The 19,420-nt window shown below is 36.2% G+C and overlaps 1 protein-coding gene across 1 annotated transcript in view; it reads right to left on the minus strand.

The window, feature by feature from the left end:
- Nucleotides 1-1,173: 1,173 nt before the first annotated feature.
- TRAPPC8 (trafficking protein particle complex subunit 8) overlaps nt 1,174-19,420 on the minus strand; it is a 52,339-nt gene continuing 34,092 nt past the window's right edge. Inside the window, exons 21-29 of the mRNA XM_057365032.1 lie at nt 17,776-17,923; nt 16,415-16,511; nt 15,904-15,972; nt 15,750-15,790; nt 14,427-14,612; nt 13,808-13,909; nt 5,644-5,789; nt 4,175-4,264; nt 1,174-2,204 (exon numbers count right to left, since the gene is read on the minus strand). Coding sequence (XP_057221015.1) covers nt 1,970-2,204; nt 4,175-4,264; nt 5,644-5,789; nt 13,808-13,909; nt 14,427-14,612; nt 15,750-15,790; nt 15,904-15,972; nt 16,415-16,511; nt 17,776-17,923 — 1,114 coding nt within the window. The 3' untranslated portion in view covers nt 1,174-1,969. The remainder of the gene's footprint in view (nt 2,205-4,174; nt 4,265-5,643; nt 5,790-13,807; nt 13,910-14,426; nt 14,613-15,749; nt 15,791-15,903; nt 15,973-16,414; nt 16,512-17,775; nt 17,924-19,420) is intronic.

Genomic DNA, 19,420 nt, shown 5'->3' on the forward strand with positions numbered 1-19,420 from the left:
TYTTCATTTCAATAGAACTTTTCATCATCACTGGGAGTCCAGAGTTTCCCATGTGAGAATCCATTAAGGAGGCAGGCTGAGCTCTATCTCCATGCTAGCTCCTCTCCTAAGCTCTTCTCCTAAGCAATCTTACAGTAAAATTCTGGTTTTTTGAGCTTCCCAAAGACACACTTAGAATTTCTCATGACACACCAGKAGAGAGAAAGAGTATGTCTCAAGCTAACTATTGCTACTGCAACTCCAAGACAGGAAAAGCTCCACTGTTATATTTGAAATCCACGAAAGCAGGTTGCCAAGGACCCTCCTCCCCAAAACACCCACAGCTCTTGCTGGGTCTCAAGACTGATGAATCACAGACTGCTCAGAGATGTGCAGGTGAGCATCAGAGCTCACACATTTGGGTCTGGAGTGCTGAGAAGCTACGAGAGCTGCTGTGCTCTGCATCATCTCATCTCACTGCTCCGTCATTCAGATATTCTCACATCTTCACTTACTTTGTACCTGCCAGCCATTGCTCAGCAGCAGGATCTCACTGTGAATTGCCATTGGGACAGTGTCCAGTCTCCATCAAACCAGTCTAGCTCCCTCTATAGGGTCTCTTTTCACCAGTTTCTACACACGATTTTCTTGATAACCTGCTTTGGAGAGGCTGTCTTAAAATATGCACCAACTATGACTTAGAACATTGAGCCCTACAGTGCACAGCTGAATGGCACCAATAATGATTTTCCTTCCCTAAATGGCTGTGAGGCAGAAAAAGCAATGATGACACAGCTTAAGGCTACAATGCTGAGAATCTTTTAGATTATTCTTTCGAGCTATACAACAACAGAAAAGAATTAGAGCCCTGAAGCAACACATTCGTTGTCAGAGAATATTTCAGTATTCTACTGATTTATCARCATGATTCACAGTCCTACTAAGTTTGACCATGAAAGGTCATATACTGTGAATGGGTTCCAAGACTTTTGGGAAGCCTAAAGTCGTGGAGACAGTCATACAGTAGTACCAAAWATGAGTAAAATTAGAAACCTTACCTAAAAAGAAAAAAATGCATCAGAAGGCAGATGCACTGTCTCACATACCAGTACTGTCCTATGATAGTAGAAGCACGTGTGGATTGCCACAGCTGARTACAAAGGGAAGCAAAAAGGCCACCAGTCCATACAGTGAATATGGTGTATGCTTTATTCTATTTACAGTACATTTGTTATAAATATAATACATTTCTTGAAAATCTTGAGTAGATTTTTTTTAACAGATCAGTTGTTATAGTTACATAATAAAGTAAGTGACAATTTAAATGACAATCTCATGGTTGTGAAATAGTGCATTCTGTTTTGAGATGAATGAGAAAATACTCAAACTGGTTCAAGAAATTATGTTTTTAAACACCCTACGTGGACTTTTATGTAAACCTTGAAAAGTCACCAGTTTCCATAAATATGAAAACAAAATTTTAAACTTAAGAACCGAGAATCAGAAAAGGATTTGAGAGACCTTATTGAACTTCACAGTAAGGTTGGGATTTACCATGACTAATGGCTTCAGACAGGAAAAAGCCAATGAGGTYTTCTTCCTGAACCATATCCTAATACAGCCACAAATATTAAACACACCATGCTGGAAGTTGTAACAGCAGTCAAGCTGCATTTTTGACAGGGCATTGGACATAMAAGTATGTTCAGATCAGGAGTTAGAGTATTTTGTGTTATGAGTATCTTAATTACCAGAGAAGAAATACATTATAAAAGGATAAACATATTTTCAGTCCAACGTGCATTGCATCGAGAAACAAACTGACAAGTCATCTGAATAGTTTGCTATTTTCTTTTCTACACGATCTTTAGTAACAAGTTAGATGTTTGAGGTGCTATTTCAAAAAAACTGCAGCAAAATGTCAACCAGCAATGTAAGAAAAGAATCCCATTTATTTTATCTTTTAGTCCTTTTTTTTTTTAGGAAGTGGTCAGATATTATTGATAATAATCAGTGCAGGCATGGAGTTCTGCTGACTTGTTTCAAACAAAGTAACTTGGTCCACGAGCTTGGCAAATACTCTGGGRGTTCCAAGGTTATAAACACCTGTATGAACGAAGCAAGCCTTGAGYTGCAAGCTATAGACCTCCTGGCCTTTAAGCTGAAGCTTGTACTGTGTTTTCCCAAGCCATGTAAAAGATCCGTGTATTTCTAGTCCTTCAGAGCTGAAAAAAAAAAAAAAAAAGATAAAAATGTTAATTCTCTGCATTTGAAGCATATATTACCAATTTACAGGACTCTCTCCAACCTCAAGTTTTCCCCAAGATTTCAGAATGCACTCCCTCACCAGGCCCTTACAATAATTTATACTTTCTAAAAGCTTCTTTTCAGAAGTCAGGAGTTGGGAATTTATGTTACTATTCTGGCTCTCTTTGGATGAGTGCCCAGTGCCATTTGTCTTTTGATATCCTGGAAGCTGCCAAGTCTTTTTAAATGCTTGCCCACAATCACTACCCTTAAATCAGTGCCTTCCTGTAAGGCATACTGCTCTCTTTGTTCCACATACCCTCCTTACCTTTAAGAGATTTAGGTTTTTCGAGCAAGCCAAGCTAGACTTTGCAAAGACTAACAGTTGCCACCATTGATATAGATAGAACTGCACTTAACATTTATCAAGATACTAAATGCAGGTTCAAAAAAAAAAAAATCCCATGTGTCCATCTTCTTTCCTACTACATTCGTATCCACACACACCTGTTTCCACAAACATATGCAGACACAAAGCACCCAGAATATCCTTGGGTAAATTTATGGATGYTTATGTCCATCTATCAGCTCAATTTAATTCTGGGTCTTACCAAATACTTTTTTATGTTCTCTGACTCACATGTAAAACTCCTTAGAGCGGCTCTCCCCTTAGTTCAGATGAATTATTACAAACCTTTAAAGTGTTTCTTTGGTTCCTAATGTACTGTACACAGAACATTAATTACACATATATGCATAATGAAGAACTCAGTGTATTCTCAGCTTTCTACATAACTGGCACATAACACTAACACTAGATGTAGTAACAAACTGTCACMGTTTGAGGAACTCCTACTTAAGGTATTCTTAGGCCCATCCCATGATCTAGARTTAAATCAGACTGGATGTCACACAGAAGTCAACATGGGTATACATGCTTTAGAGACATTGCATTAATACATTGGGAGAAGGTGTGTTGGGGTCTTCTATATTTTTAAGTTCCAAGAGTATACTATCTTTTGAAAGACATGCCTCACAATATAACAAAACATGACCATCTTGTGAAAAACAGACAGATCAGTGAAYAGCTTCCTAATCGTATCTGAAAAGTAAACTACACAAATCTTGTGTCTTCCACTTCTGAACCTGTGTTCAGATTAGGCCCTGGGCTTCTAATTTCTTATTTGGCTGCACGGGCTGTTGCTAAGAAGCCAATGTCCCTCATGACTAAGCCCCCTTCAATGTCTCTCTCCCCTCCCTGGTGGCAAATAGACCAGGTAGTATTATATCTAAGAGGGCTGAAGGGGAGCTGTCACCTGCATTACCCATGAGTTAAAGTTGCCTTGTTTTAACAGAAGTGGCAGAACTACAATGGTGTATATACATATATCATGCTACTGAATTCTGTATCCCACAAAAAAATCTTMAGTGAAATTTTTAGAAGCAATTCACAAACGCTTTCTCAATGCTAATAATTTCACACATTCTACAACAGTTCTAAGCAAAAAGGCAGTCATAAGAATCAGCTGCTAAGCCTAGAGGAAGTCTTAAATATCCAAGGTTCCATGAAATTTTACTCTAAAGCAAATTGGAGGAGAAAGTTGCATTCTACAAATTACTCAGTATTTCAAAATGAAAACCCAACAACATATGTTTAATAAAAATTGGTGAAGCTCCTATTCTACTAGTTGAAAAGCATTTCCACTTTTCTAGAAAAGATCCACAGAGTTTTAACTATTCAAGAGTCACAATTAAAGGCCCTGTCTTAGCAAAKTAAGTAGAGACTGAAGACTCACAGCATGAACCCTATATCAATTTCCATTCTTTCAAAGAAGCCACTGTTGAAAAAACCCTGTTCTAGATAGCAAATACATTTAAAACATTACACAACTCCCCAAGCTAAGAAGGGCTCTTAAAAAATATTGTTCTATTAACATTTGCACACTACCTTGTTGGTTTATGSCGCAAATCAATCATCACATCTACAACAGCCTGGGAACAATTGGAAAGTAGGAGAGTGACAGGTACCAGACAGAGGCTGCAAAGAGAAACAGTTCCATATTAAAGGAAAATCTTATTTTGGACAGTCTTAATTATACTCTTAAATAGTTAAAATGAATTCCAGTAACATGGAATTTATATGTAGTTAATTATGCCAGAGTCAAGACAGTGTAGGTAGCAACATAATCACTTACACTGAATAGAGCTACTAATAATAAAAGTTGTCAATTAAGGCAAATAGCACTGGTTCATTTGGGCCAAATGAAGCTACCATCTCCCTTCATCCAGCTAAGAAAGGACAGCAAAAGCACAAGTACCACCTCAGTGTTACAGGAAATCTGCTTGTGTGACAAGAGACATTTCAAAATGGGGTAACATTTCTGAATTTTTGGTTGGCACATTTTGAACAGGATATTTTTCTTCTGCAATGCCTCCTGTAGAGGAATTGCTGGCATTGGGCCTTAAGTTATAGCCKGAACAGTTCCCAAAGAGAACAGACAGCACACGCACATCTGGATTTAATGTAGGCCTTCATCCTCAATACAGTTAATTGATATTCTGCTTGTTCACAATTAGTATTATTGTTTCTATAAATAATGCTGCAGCAAAAAAGTCCCCAAGATATTGACAGGTAGGAACATAAAYTATTGTAGCTGAAGCACCTCTATGTATTCAGTAAGTCATTTGTGCCACTGGAATTCCTTGTCATTGCTTAACAGTTCAAACACCCTAAACTTGAATTGTAAGAAAAGAACAATTAGCAACTATAACCAACAAGAGGTGAATGTCTTACATGGATAATGCATGCTTTATCACTGCCATTAAAACATGGCACATTTAAATGTTGCATTTTAGAAATAAATCCTTTTCTTTTAACAGAAAGACTCATGGATTTTACAGGCTCCAAGTAATTCACTCTAGCAGCAGGCTTTTGACAGAGGTTAATTCTGATATTCTTCCAGCAAACAAGCCCCAGTGATCTAAACTGTTACCACCTTTTCTTCTGATGCAAGTCRGAACTGTGTGCTAATCTTGGCAAATGAGATATTGTAGACATAACAGTTCTTTTGACCTAAAAGTACATCTTTCCTTCTGTCTGGCTTCTCAAAGAAATCATACTGTTTACTCTGACAACAAAAATAAACACAAAGGGTGTAGACTGTTTTACTTCCAGTAGGTTTGATAACATTACTTGTTAACATTAAAACTGTGGGCTATGGTATTACAGCCCAGTTTTTTTTTCACATGAAACTTTAGTTTTACCTATAAAATTCTGAAGCAGTGAGTTTAAAAATTGAACAAGATTTCACACTTGCATACCAGACWTCTATATTATAACCCACATAACATCACTCAAAAGGATTTATGTTCAATTAACAGTATTTTTAAAGTTTCTAAAGATAATGTTCCACTGACCTTTTTTGACGGAAAGAATGATTGTAAGACTCTGGATAATGAAGACTTGTCTTAATAAGATTAGAAAGCTGCTCTGGTGTTGGTCTTGCAGGTACCRGTGTGTTTTCTGGTCGAAAAAACTTTAAGAGAACCGTTTCTGGTAATTCCTGAAACAAATTCAGAATAACATTCAAAACAGTAACATAAGGTACAAGAAATCCAGCCACAGAAGCTATCATTTTCCATTATGAAACATCGCTCATAAGGGAAACAAGTCTGAAGCATCATGAAGCTCACATTTTTTTTGCCAACCTGGTTTATATTTAAGCATGCCGGATGAAGAACTGATACAATTTAATTATTACCTTCTTTTGAGATAGTGTTTTTACAAGCTACTGTGAAATCTATCTGTGCAAGTTTCACAAAGGCACACTATTATTGCAGTGGTTTGTTAACATTTGGGTTTGGCTTGCTTCTAGGAAAAAGGGACAGCATTTACACTGTTCCCTATTCAGCAGCWGTACCTAACAACAAAAAAATTTATCACCTGCCTTAGGAAGCTCAAAACCAGAAACCCAAAGCATAAGTTTCCCAGAATAGATACGAAGTAAAGCTAATAGAAATTTACAGAAACATGTTAACACTGACAGAAGGATTTAATAACAGAGTATCTGTAAAACTGCATAACAAGCACTTGCATATGTGAAAGTCAACCTTTGTCCCCAGCTGAAAGCCCAAGACAGCACTGACACACTACTTGGGATTATCCCTAACCCTTTGGATGGAATGACTCTCTGAAGCAGAAGAAATTAAACGATACAGAAAGCTGCAACCAGCCTGCATTTGATGCAGCATTTCTAGCCAACATCATCTGTTTTGTGAGTAGGATTTMTTCAGGAAGGAGCTGCCTTTTAGTATTTTCTTATGAACCTATTCTGCAGAAAGTCCATCTTGACAAGAAAAAAAGAATTTGCAGCAGTAAATGTGACTGTGTACTAAAAATGTGTGAAACAAGATTTTTAAAAAGCCGCCAGGTTGGTGTAAGTTGGTACAGGGTAAAAAAGTTRACACTTTTCATTAAAAAGTGATTAACTGCACCTTCTAAGTTGAAAATAAACACTACAGGCAATGGAACCTGGCTTAAAAAATCACACACTGGGCATTCTGAAACGTGTAGGAGCACCTTAGTCACTGTGCTGATAACACCAGGAAGATACCAAATGTTTTAACAGGCTTACAATTCTTTCCTTCAAAAGGAAGAGTAGTTTTCTCAAAAAATAATTTGAGAAGGAAAAAAAAAGATATTCCACAGTAACAATAAAATGTAGTTTAAGTGTTGAATGAATTTGGTGTTTCCATCCTACCCTGTAGGTATCTAACAATGAAAACTGACAGCAGAGATTATAGGTTTTCATTTAAATTGCTCTCTCCCCTCAAGTAAYAGTCCAGCAAATTTTCAAGGCTGCCTTCAACCACACAGCAATATTCAGCATACTGTAGTTCGCCCTAGAATAAATTACCTGTTCCAAGTCCTCCCAATCAGAATTCCCGAGTATTTTTTTAAAACCCTACAAAAGACAAATACGAATATTTACCTCTACAAGCAGACAAGAACATCACAAAATGCAGCAGGAACATTTACTGGTGAAACTGCAGAATCCATTAATATTTCAAACCTTTAGTTCTAATATGACACCTCTGTTGAAGGACTGGAAAGCAGTGAAATTAATCATTTATCAGCAGAGCTAAACTTTAATTTCAGCCAGCCCCTGRGTGTCAGAGTCAGAAAAGATCTCCAAGTTCAGCTGCTCAAACTCTAGGCTTTTTGTGATTGTGTATCTAGAACAAAGACTAAAATATGACATTTAGCCCATTCTTCTCTTACCTAATGAATACTTCAGAAAAGAATTAAACACTTCAAAATGGCAAGCAGAAGATAAGTTTAAGGACACATTAAACTCTTGCCCTACTGTGGAGCTTGTGAAATAGGATCAAGGCTTAAAACAAACCAGACCAAAAGCTCATACCTACTTGGCACCTGTACCCTCCCTTCAAGAATTTACACCAAGCTGTAACAGTAAGTTACATATATTCTAAGTTATATTAAGTAAGTTACATATATTCTAAGTTATACTTAGAAACAGAAGAAAAATCAGAAACTAAACAGRTGATAGTTTGTCACTGATTATCACTGGAATATCAGCCCAAGTGTAACATTGGCTTTAAAAGGAAAAAAAAAATTCTGACACTTAAAATCTGCCTGTTGACCCAGTGTGGGTTCTTTGCAAAGCCTCCAAAAGTGCCACAAGCTCCAGCAGCCATCATAAACTGCAATGCTTAAGACTGTGCCTTTTAAAAAAGTTACAGTGTAATTTGAGTGTCTCATACATACAAACTGGTAGAGACAGAGAGGCTTCACTGGAAGAGACTTCAAAACAAGAGATAGGAAGAAGAGTGTGTGTTTTTGTTATTGTTTTACATTTTATAGCTGCATTTTTAAAACTTTTTGKTTTTTGACTAGAAACACACAACAGGCATTAGCACCAGAACTGCAGTGCTCCCTCTGCAGTTACCTTCCAAGAGCTACAAACTGAACAAATTGTACTTGGAAAGATTTTGCAATTTTTAGAAAGCTTCTTGTTGCCCAAAGCCATATACAGAGGCCAGCTTCAAACAAATACACTCAAACCTAGACACAAGCATGCTGTTTCAAGCAGAATAATCTCAACATCTTCACTTATTTGGTAGTTACAAAAAAAGTTCAGACCTTTAGAGTCTGATATCTTGCTACTTTGAAATAGTTATAGATCATCTCTAYAGACTTCTGAAATTGTATTTTAGTCATTCACACTAGTTTCAGATCTCTCCTGCAATTATACTAAGTTAAAAGTTGAGAAGGCAACATTTAAACTGTTCAAAATATCTTCTAATAGACATGTACCCACAATGCATTCCTTAATATCTCAGAATGCATTTTCAAATTGAAAAGTTCTTCCTTTTCTATCAGATGGATGAAGCGATGGTATCCTCACATACAGTCACTTTAAAAGATTTTTATACATAATATTACACACCTTGAAGTTTTCAGTTTCAAAAATAATATTCGTAAAGACTGGGTCAATGTGCTCTTAAGTACACCACAATTTGAAATCCAAGTTGCATGGAAAATTAGCATATTTACCCCATAAACCACAAGTCACACATAGTCAAAAGGATTATTGACGTGCTTGGTAAAGTATSAGGGACTAATATGCACAACACAGAAAAAAACCCAAACAGGAAACTCCTAAATTGAGCTAAGAATAAARTAAAAGCAGAATATTTGAAAGGAAGAGAATAARAATGAGACATCTAAGTGATGTGCTTTTTTTCCATTCCCATTTTAGATCTGWGAACTTCAACTTTAAAACCTCAGTTTTAAGTTGCTTCCTTCAGCATGTGACTCATCTATATTCATTCTAGCTCTCAACTACAGAAATGACAACTCCAGGAACAGTATTTTAGTGACATCTAGAAAAAATAAGTTTGAAAACTAATACCATCAGCTCTGCAGTCCATAATGGGTAAAGATCAAATGTTGCAGCTATTTATTTCATTCRTGACAATAATATAAACCAGTCCTCCCAAATAAACACCATATCTGCTACATTAATTGATACAATGGAATGAAAAATGTGTATTTCAGCTCTTGATGTTGATTTGCTCTKAAGAACTTTGCTTTATCTMTACCAAGGTGGTTTAAGGGAACTCTTAAATYCATTCCAACAATCTGTGTTTTATTCAAGCACCTCTTCCCATGAATTCTGTAAAAAAAATCCTGAACTAGCAAAATATGTCACTTCCAGTAATAGTAAGGAAAAATAGTTATTTAAACCCTACTCTCTCCTGCATTTCAAGAATTCCTGCTTCCAACCAAAAGGTTGCTGACTCACTAAGCTGCATGTATTTTAAGAAGCAGTGTTACCAAAAATGATCCTATCTGATGTGAAATATTGCCAAAAGCCAGCATCCATCCTGGGTGCTTTTGTTGTTTTTACTCCTGGTCTAATTCACAGGACTAAATGTGCAGCCCAGAAGAACATCATGTGCAGACCTGAAGCACATCTGGAAAAGATGGTTGCTATTCCCAACATGCCAACATTCAAATGACAAATCTTTAGACTGCTTCTCACTTTCTATCGGTGTGAAGTCTTTGCAAAGCAGAATCCTCAAAGAAGTGTGCTCTTGTACCACTCTATTACTTCTACCCAACTATATTACATTGCATTTTTCCCTTGGAATCTTTTGGATTGAATTCACCAGATTAGAAAAACAGGGAAGAGAGCAATAAGAAATAATATTAATCAACASCCCTAACTGTGACTGGATGTTTAATGCATTTAAAGTTTTTGTCCTTTAACTAATTTAAAGCAGAGAGGTCAAGAAGAAGAGACAGAATAGCTGTTTTCAGATGCAATCTTACATTGATCTTCAGTTAAAACTAACTGATTCCTAAAAACATGTTTCGGAAGAGAAACAGAACCTATAGCAGAATCATTGTCAAAAAAATCARCCATGATTTACAAATATTCAGCTGATTTCATATGTGAGGCTTTTACTACTTGGATCGAAATGATCTATTCAAAGCTATTCACTTTACTTACACCTTTATTTTTTTCTTTATAYATTGTTGCCTGTGACTATTCATATACCACTTGGTGGCACCTTCTGTGTTTCTGATTCAAGGCAACAAACCATATTTAGAATTTTTTCCCCTACCTTTAGCCAAAGGACAGTTTTTCAAAAATACAAATGAGAGGAAAGGTAAGAAGGTAAATGTTTTCTGTATTATCCAAAGAGATTACTATATGAAACAAATAAACATTAACAGTCAATACTCTCTAAGTGTTCCTTCAGCATGCTACATTTATGACTCCTAGAACATAAAAGTGTAAGTAGCTCATCACATCTCCTGGTAGGCCTACTGTGTCCTATAGCCTATGCTCAAAAGTGGTACTATTTGTTATTAAAAAAAAACCATATAGTGTAAAAACCACTACTACCAACAATCTGTATTCAGACACAGAAAAACAGTTTTAAAGTCATACTTATTGTAGTGGTTGGAATGAATAAATATTAGAATTGATAATTTTATTTTGAACAAACATGGGAAGAAAAAGGAAGCACATGCCTATGAGCATCAAAGAACTTGCACAGAAGTACTGTTACTTACATTTTCAATAWGTGGGTACATACAAAAATTTTACTCAGAAAAACATTTTAGCCTTTCTCCAAGCTGCATTGTAACCAATGGTTTTATCTTGATTTTATCAAATACTATAGCAAGTTATACTACTGCAATACAGGAATAATTACACCCTGTAGTCTGTTCCACATCCCTATCGTGCATTAAATATCCCACAAGGAACCAAGTACAAGTAACCACCCATCACTGTGGCTCAGTTAGCAGTCTGACATTTTACACACATAAATAATTAAGGTGACTTTWTATCAATTCACCCAACTACCAATCTACGAACAACTGCTGGAACAACTTTAACATAACAGTTCCAAAAAATATCAAATCTCCTGTTATTTACCACAGTGCTTTACTGCAGCTGTGTTTTCCTGAAYAGTAGTAGAAGCTTCTGCAAACCCAAACTACATCTTCAGAAACTGGACAGAGTTAATAGGAGATACACCATTACTGTTTGGCTTCTGCTGTGTGGTCAGTTAAGAGAACTTAACCAAAATATAAAGTAAGCAATCTCAATTTGTTCAACAGTTACTTCATTAATTTAGCAAAGATTTGAGTCATTTTTCAGAGGACTAAAAGAAATAAAGGAGGCGCAGAGAGAAATTTTGTTCATGTTTCCTCCATGCCCACTGTGAGACTGTTCTTGACTGGGGATAGCTGTCTGTGTCAGACAGACAAAATTTCCTTTGCTAGGTACTACAGCATGGAGCAAACAACACTGAAGTCATGAAGAAAGTCACTACAGAGGAGCAACAAACAAAACTCAGCAATAAATGCAGAGTGGACTCTTGCATCCTAGGTGACACCGTATTCTGAATCTGCAATTTTTTTTCCCACATCAGAGCAGGCCCCTATCATTTATGAGCYGATAACCCACGTGCTGGTAAAAAGCATGCATCTCCATCTCCCTCTGCTGTCGAGTTCTCAGAAAACAACTTCAGTACTGTCAGCATAAGGCAAATCAGGAACAGTCTAGAGTAGTTTCCAATAGTGTTCATGACTTAAAAGAATATGTACAGATTTGCAAGATAAAACTATATACTGAAAATATCAAATCAGAAGCAAAGTTTGAGTTTGGGATTTTCTACCACCAGTCCTCCCCAGCTTTTTACTGCTTGTGTTACATTAGTGAAAAAGCAAGATAATTCAAAGACAATATGCAATTTTGAAGCGATTAAGTATATAATTTTTCTCTATCTAGTGTCATYTAATTCTATTTTGGGGATTCATTTAATTCTGAAATGTCGACTGAATGAAGTAAACTGCTGCAAAGTCTCAAATTAATTGTTATACCTCACCTTCTACCTTAGAGCAGCTTATCTGCTTTCCTCACATTATTAAGAACTAATTAAGAAAAAAGGAGTAAATGAGCGCACACAATTTCTCAATTCTTAGCAGTCCTGAGATCAAAGGTTCTTAAAATTCATGCTAWCTCTGGGCTTTGGTGGTCATGAGGACACAGAATTTACATGTCCATTAAAAATACCCCAACCACCAATTACTCTTATGCCAGATTTCAAGTGCATGACAATGCAGATGCTTTTTCTGCTTCCAGCCAAGGCACAGAATGCTTCAAAGGAAGTGTGTTCCTCATGCTGAATGAAGTGAATACAATCATTAACATAAAATCTATAGATTCTATAGAAGAATACTAGAATATATAGAAGACAGTTGTATTAAAACCTGATCAGGAACAAATTTTAGAGAATGCTAATACAGTAGCATACATTCCTCAAAAAAAAAAATTGAGGGTATATATGGATCCTCCTTGTTACTGGTGGCAGAATTGCTTTAGCTTGAAATTGCATGTGATGCAGACAAAYAGAGGTCCAGTCAACAAGAAATGCAAATTTCTTTTATGCAAATAGCATAATCAGTCATTTGTTCATTTTAGGATGCAGATGTGATTTGGTGATTCATTTCTATTTTCTCTCCCTGTACATTTGTGAGAATCAGAAGTTCACAGTATCTTCTATCCTAAAATTGGAATGTCTACAGTGTGAYCTACTGTTCTACACACATATTAAGACACAAAAGGTAACCTGAGAGGGCAGTTGTCATTACACTAATACAGTCTCTTGTACTACTCAGCATAGCTAGASCCCATGTGTGCAAATTCCCATCTATTTCATAGCACAAAGAACTAAATGGAAAAAATTATCTTAGCAATGTACAAACASTTAAAGGCTTATGAACCAAAGCCAAATGCACAGGTTCAGAGTAATTCACTACTTGTGTTATAGCATGGTATTTATTGGAAAACATTTGTCTTGTACGTCTTCTTGACAAAATTAATACATACATATATATTATAACTTTTAGTAAGAGCTCACTAAAAGCTATATATTATGTTTACAATGTTGGTAAAAACRTAAGAAGAATGGCAGCAAAACAAGAAAGAATAGCAATCTGATACTCAACAGAAGACTAAACATGTAAGAATTGTTTCTTCTGCTCTGCACATTAGTCTTCTTCATCCACATAAACTGAATCTAGTATAGATGTTTTTACAGAACCTCATCTGTAATTTCCATAGTTGTTACCAATGCATRTACCAGTAGACAGGCACCAGTTTCTTACAGATACTGTTTTCTTTCATCAAGCAAAACAATTATAAACTTCACCATTTTAGTACTAACTTTGTTATAAAATCAGCACTTTTAGGATCATTAAAAAGTTTCTAGTTCTCTCCTGAAATACCACAGAACAGTTTACTCCAACAACTGCTCACCAATATACTTACCTGCATATTGCTTTTCTCATGTTTCAACTGAGCCTATTTCAATACAGATGACTAAGCAAACCTGAAGTCAKTCACTATGAATTATTTAGTAATAACACGTATCTGATGCTAAGAGTCTACAAAAGCTTCCACTTACATACAAGAGGACTCATTAAGTCCATTTAGAGAAAAGAGCAATGGTAAAGGAAAACTTCACAGTTGATTACCTGCTTCTGAGGAAATGAAAAGGCCTCCTTCCCAACTGTGTTAAGGGCAACATGATGCTGGCCCTCCAAAATAAGCTGCTTGTTGTCTTCCACAACATATGCCTACAGAACATAATACAAAGACATATACAGACCAGAAACTATCGTAAGATTCATAACACTGACAGAATTACTGACTGCCCCTAACTTAAGTGGAACTTGCTGTAATGATCAAAACTTAGAGGCTAGCACAACATACTTATTGCCAGGTTTCACTACTTAATATCTGCATCTTGGGAAATGAGATCCTTTTCTTCAAAGCAGACTGGGTAACTCTTACAGTTCTATARGAGCAAGCATTAACAAACCTCTTAGTTCAAGATTTCATAATTTTCTCTTTTAAAAGAGAAAAAAATCTGGGTGCATCCAGGGTAATGTAAAACCATATAAGGACATTTATTACAGTAATAGATCCTAAGATTACCTTTGCTTCTTGCATCATTAGAGTTCATTTCACTGTTTTCAGAAAAAAAAAATCACCCATAAATTYCATATGCATATGCCTGAAAGTTTAGGACAGTGTATTAAATTATTTCCTAACAGTAATGTTTTCCTGCCCAAAGGCCACAACCATACATACCTTCCACAGTACCACAATGTTCAAATCGACTTCACTGCATCTTTGTATCAATCTGACTGTTTCATCAAACGATTGTTTCACTGCCCTTTGAGATGCRTGAGTATGTGATTGCACATGTGTTCTTTTAAATTCAGAGGATARGCTTTGGAAAAAAAAGTCTGCACAAGGACTGGCTGAACTTATTATCTACAAGAAAAAAAAAAGGAAAGAAAGTGTTCAGAACAAGACACAAGCTGACAAAAGTTGCTCTAACAGAGCTCATCATTGCAGCATTTCAATTCCATTATCCCAGTTTGCTTCCCTCTGCAAAGCTACGGGATGCCAGACACCTTGGTGTCAGTGTCTGTTAGAGACACTGTTAACTTGACCTGTTRGAGGTTAGCCTTACATACAGAGCCCTTTAAGATAACATAGGGAAACAGAGCTATAGCTTGCTAGTTTAAAACTACAAACACAAACCTTGGAAATAGGAGCTTTTATTATTACCTCCAAGCAGCCTGCTTGGAAGGCCTCTCCTTCACTGCACTGTAATAAAATGTTCTCTAGGAAAGCTGAAGTTCCAACCGTTCAGATGCCAACTTTAAAAATGCAGAGGGATCATCTACCTCAGATTTTTAGTCCTAACTTCAGTCCTAACTTTTAGTCCTATGAGATGAAATGACAGTGAATAGGTTTTCTTTGGCTTTTAAAAGCTGAGGAAAAATGTACCCTCACATAAAATATGCAATCTGATATACAACTAACTAAACCCACTATGCAGATTTTTGATCTGATGTAATTGACCTACTTTCCTCAGGTTTTGGAAAAGCATTTGCTGTACCAAGATCATTTGTGAAAAGGGTATCCAATACCTGTATGTTTAAAAAAATATTAGAAGAAGAGCATGGTAGTCTAGGATTCTGGACTTCTAGAAAAATCAGACTCCTTGAACTGACTGCAACYTACCATAGTAGTTTTCAAATTCTGCTACTGGCATTCACTAGGGTTTTCCAGCTTTTCAAATAAAACATAATTATAATTTTTCACTTGTCTTAGTAAAAATATAATTAGGAACAAGAATCTGCTATCTACAGACCTCTCCCAGAAAATTAATGGGCTGGGATATAYTTAAAACAACTACTCTGAAGAGCTGAAAAAAAAGGAAAAGCATTTGCAAAAAAAGCTAGCAATGTAATGTGATCCCAAAGTAGCTCATCTGTGGAGCCAGGATCCTAAAATTCCTGASTATATGCTAGCCTATGTTACCTTATTGCCTCTGTGTGCTTTCACACGACAAGGACACCTTGCATAAGACAAATTATGCAGTTGTACTCGTCCACCTACCTGTTCATTTCCAAAGACAATATCTGCAAATGTGTAATTTTCTAAGGRATAAAAAGAAAAAGCAGTTTTAGCACCACAAGATGTCACAACTTCAGCATACAGTACCCAAACAGTAATCTTTTAAAACAGTTAACACATTCAGGAAAGAACTTACCTTCTGAGTTTTTGCATCTCACTGCTTTAAAACATAGTTTTGCTCTTTCTCTGCTAGCGAGTTTCGTATCTGAAAGAAAAAGGTTGCAAGACTTTTTTTTTTGCTGCCAGCATAATCAGAGTCCCCTAAACAAAAGCCAGTCTTGAACACTCACAAATAGGAACCACACTGATAACAAGCACAGCTAATCAGGCATCACAACTGCACACAACACAACCATACTTCTTGTGAGGAAAGTTATTAGCCACCCCAGACACAGATTTCTCTACAATGCAGAAAAAAATTAGCTTTAAATTTAGCTTGTTTTTAAAACAAAGTCAGAATAAGTTATCTGTAAATATACATTTCTTGAAATAYGARCAAAGTAAGTGYTTCAGTATGTTTGAAAYGGACAAARTTTTTRGAAGCTAATTATTTCAAAAGCTAAATTCACCTCCTTTTTAGATTCCTTTAACGTTTTTTACCAGGCAGAAGGTAAACGTGCCATTATTTTGGTGATAAAGATACACACCTTTGTCTCCAGAGATGTTAACAGATTTTTGAAGTTTCCAGTGCTTGCTATTGCTTGAAACTTGCACTATATGAAATTCCTTAACGCCTGTCTCACTCTAAGGAAGAGACAAAAGTTATGTCAAAGAAAACCAATCACAATTGTGATTTGTAACATTGCACAGTAAGTATTCACTGCAAAGTAACACTGTTAGAATCTTAATTTAACTCATTATTCACACCATTCATAACAGACAGTTTTCAGAGACAAGGAAGGAGAGATTTAAGACCCACTGTAAAGGAAAGCAATAGTCCCAGACCACAGCAACTTCCAAATCCAGTAAACAAAGCCACACAAAGAGGAAATGAGGATCCCCTAAATGAAAGAGACCCACAAGCCAGTATTTCAGATTAAGAATGACTTTTACAAAAACTAGGCTCTAACTCAAATACTTCTCTTCAACACTGTCCACAAGGCTACTTAGTTTCTAGGATAACTTTAGAAATATTGTTAGGTCATAAATCCTAGAAACTCAAGATCTGTTTAATTTGGAATTACATATATATACAGTAAGAAGCAGCTTTCGAAGTTGGCTTCCTTTCTTGTAGAGTGAAGTGGTAGTGGAAAACTAAGCCTTACACTGTTAACTTTTAAGTRCTTTACAAAAACATTCTTTCCTCCTTAAAGAAGTGGGCAATGTTCACTTTAGTAACTGAAGRAAAAACAGAGTACACACCTTCAAAAGAAAATGACAAATCAACTCAGCAGTTYCATTACCAACTAAGTGTCTATGAATTCTATGAACAGATGATTCAATTACCTTGCTTTGTGACTGAAAAAGTGGGAGCAGCTTCATCAAAAAAATGARTAAATTTAAATTAGCATGGTATGAAAAACTGAGTATTTTCATCTGCTTTACTAAGTCAACAGATCATATTGTATTTGGATTATATGTCCAAAAATATCTTTAGAGTTTGGTGATAAACGTAAACACAGAAACTTCCTTCAGAGCTTAAATTTTGATTTTGACGTTATCACTAATTCTACAAGTGTTTTCACTGAGAGGGTGCAGAGGGCACATGTAGGCCTGAATGAGAATCCTGGAAGTTGCAATCATCAAGAACATTCATCAGTTTGGAATAAATCTTCCTTAAAAACACTTTGAACAACAGTCCTGGAATTCGATAAGTATAGGAGACTTCCAAAGAGCTAAGAAATAACATTAATACTCTTTCCAACAATAAATGGAATGATCAAATAYGCAAGATTTATTTAGTGCTTGCAAAGTTACTGTAGAAGAACCTTTTTACTTTAGTCTTRGTTCCAGTGGTAACTCTCATCTGTAATAATACAGAAAAGTAATTATAAAGATAAGAACTTACAGTATTGATATTTTCTACATCCACAAACAGCAACATGTTGTCCCCTCTGCCTTCTTCATCCCCAAGTGCATTACTTCTGCAAACAGTAGCCCGAATGTGCAGAGACCGGCTGGTACAAATAACTGCAGTGTGCCTTAGTACTCTATGACTAAGAAAGTGAAGAAGAAGAGGAAAGAAAAACAAAAAGACAACATTCTGAACAACCAGGACTGCCCAGAACATGGACATCAAGAAATTCAGCTTTTATGTTTGTCAATATTAAGGCCATTAGACAACTTATTTGTTTCAACCATCAAAGAGACACTTTTCACTGAAGACACCCTATCAAAACTACATTATTTTTAACCGTCTTGCTGCATAGGTAGGTCCCCTTTAGACACAGTCTCTCAGCCAGTACAAAATACTGAAGAAAAAAGTTCACACATTACCATGACAAAAAATACTTCAAAAACGTTTCAGATGGGAGACAACTGGCAGAGTGAAAGCAAACAGACACATATTAAGGTATTTAATGCCACCAAATGCTTTGGAAAATAGTTTTTGAGTAAATAAGCCGTAAACAGGCCACTAGTTAGTCACATCTCTTGCCATAAATATTTATTAAAAAGCACTTAAAATACCACTGCATTCAATAAATTCTCCTGAAAAGAGAATGATCAACCTCCAGGACAGCAGACCCTTTGTGAAAGTTATCTTCCTGTTTTTCTAAAGATGAGTAGAATTCCATTCTTAGACATCATCAAAACACATAAGAGTTTCCCATGTAGAAGCTTTTAGCTACCACAATTTCCACTTGSAAACATTCTAAGGCATGTAAGAATTCATTATCTACTAAATATGTTGAAACAGCATGTTGACACTTGTTTTTGGGAGGGAAAAATAAGCGACTTCCTAATCTCTACTTCAGCATCACAATTACAGAAGAAACTTTAAAGTTTTGCAGTTAATCCTCAGATATACAGATGTCTGCAYAGCTTTCAAATGGCACAAAGTAAATAATTTTTTCAGCACTTAAAAGCTATGCTCAGTCTACAAAGARCACTATTAAACCAGAGCAGTTTGCTTTGCTTAAGTTTCCCTGAAAACTTCAGTACAGCAGGGAACAAGTGCATTCCCCAAACAACCCTCTTCGATCTCTCAAACATCTGCATTTCTGAATATTATGAGTTGTAGGGGGACGAATTCCCTATTCTTCCRGACTAGCTTAGAGCCAAATGAAATGCTAACTTTGGTATTTCAGAAGCTACAAAAAAATCTAAACCAAGGGTGCATTTGCATGACTTCAGGTTTGAGACTATGCTACTGATCCAATCTCTTAACCATCTTCAACTTACTCTGCTTTGGCTTACACTGCCAACCACTCCCACAGCACATGAACTTTGTTTCTCTCTCAGAACTAGCAGGGAAAACCAGCTTCAGCCACAAGAAGACRTTCAGTCCATGTTAGTAGAGCTTAACTGAAGTAACCCTGATACACACACCAAGTGTGCAGGTTTAGGCTGGTATAGTTAATTTTCTTCAGAGTAGCTGGTGGGTGGCCATATTTTGGATTTATGCTAGAAACAGTGCTAACACAGGAATGTTTTTGTTATTGCTGAGCAGGGCTCACACAGATTCAAGGCTTTTTCTGTTCTCCACCCCACCC

This window comes from Malurus melanocephalus, unplaced genomic scaffold (assembly GCF_030028575.1).
Source record: "Malurus melanocephalus ecotype Western Australia unplaced genomic scaffold, MMel_1.1 scaffold_46, whole genome shotgun sequence".
Taxonomy (NCBI): domain Eukaryota; kingdom Metazoa; phylum Chordata; class Aves; order Passeriformes; family Maluridae; genus Malurus; species Malurus melanocephalus.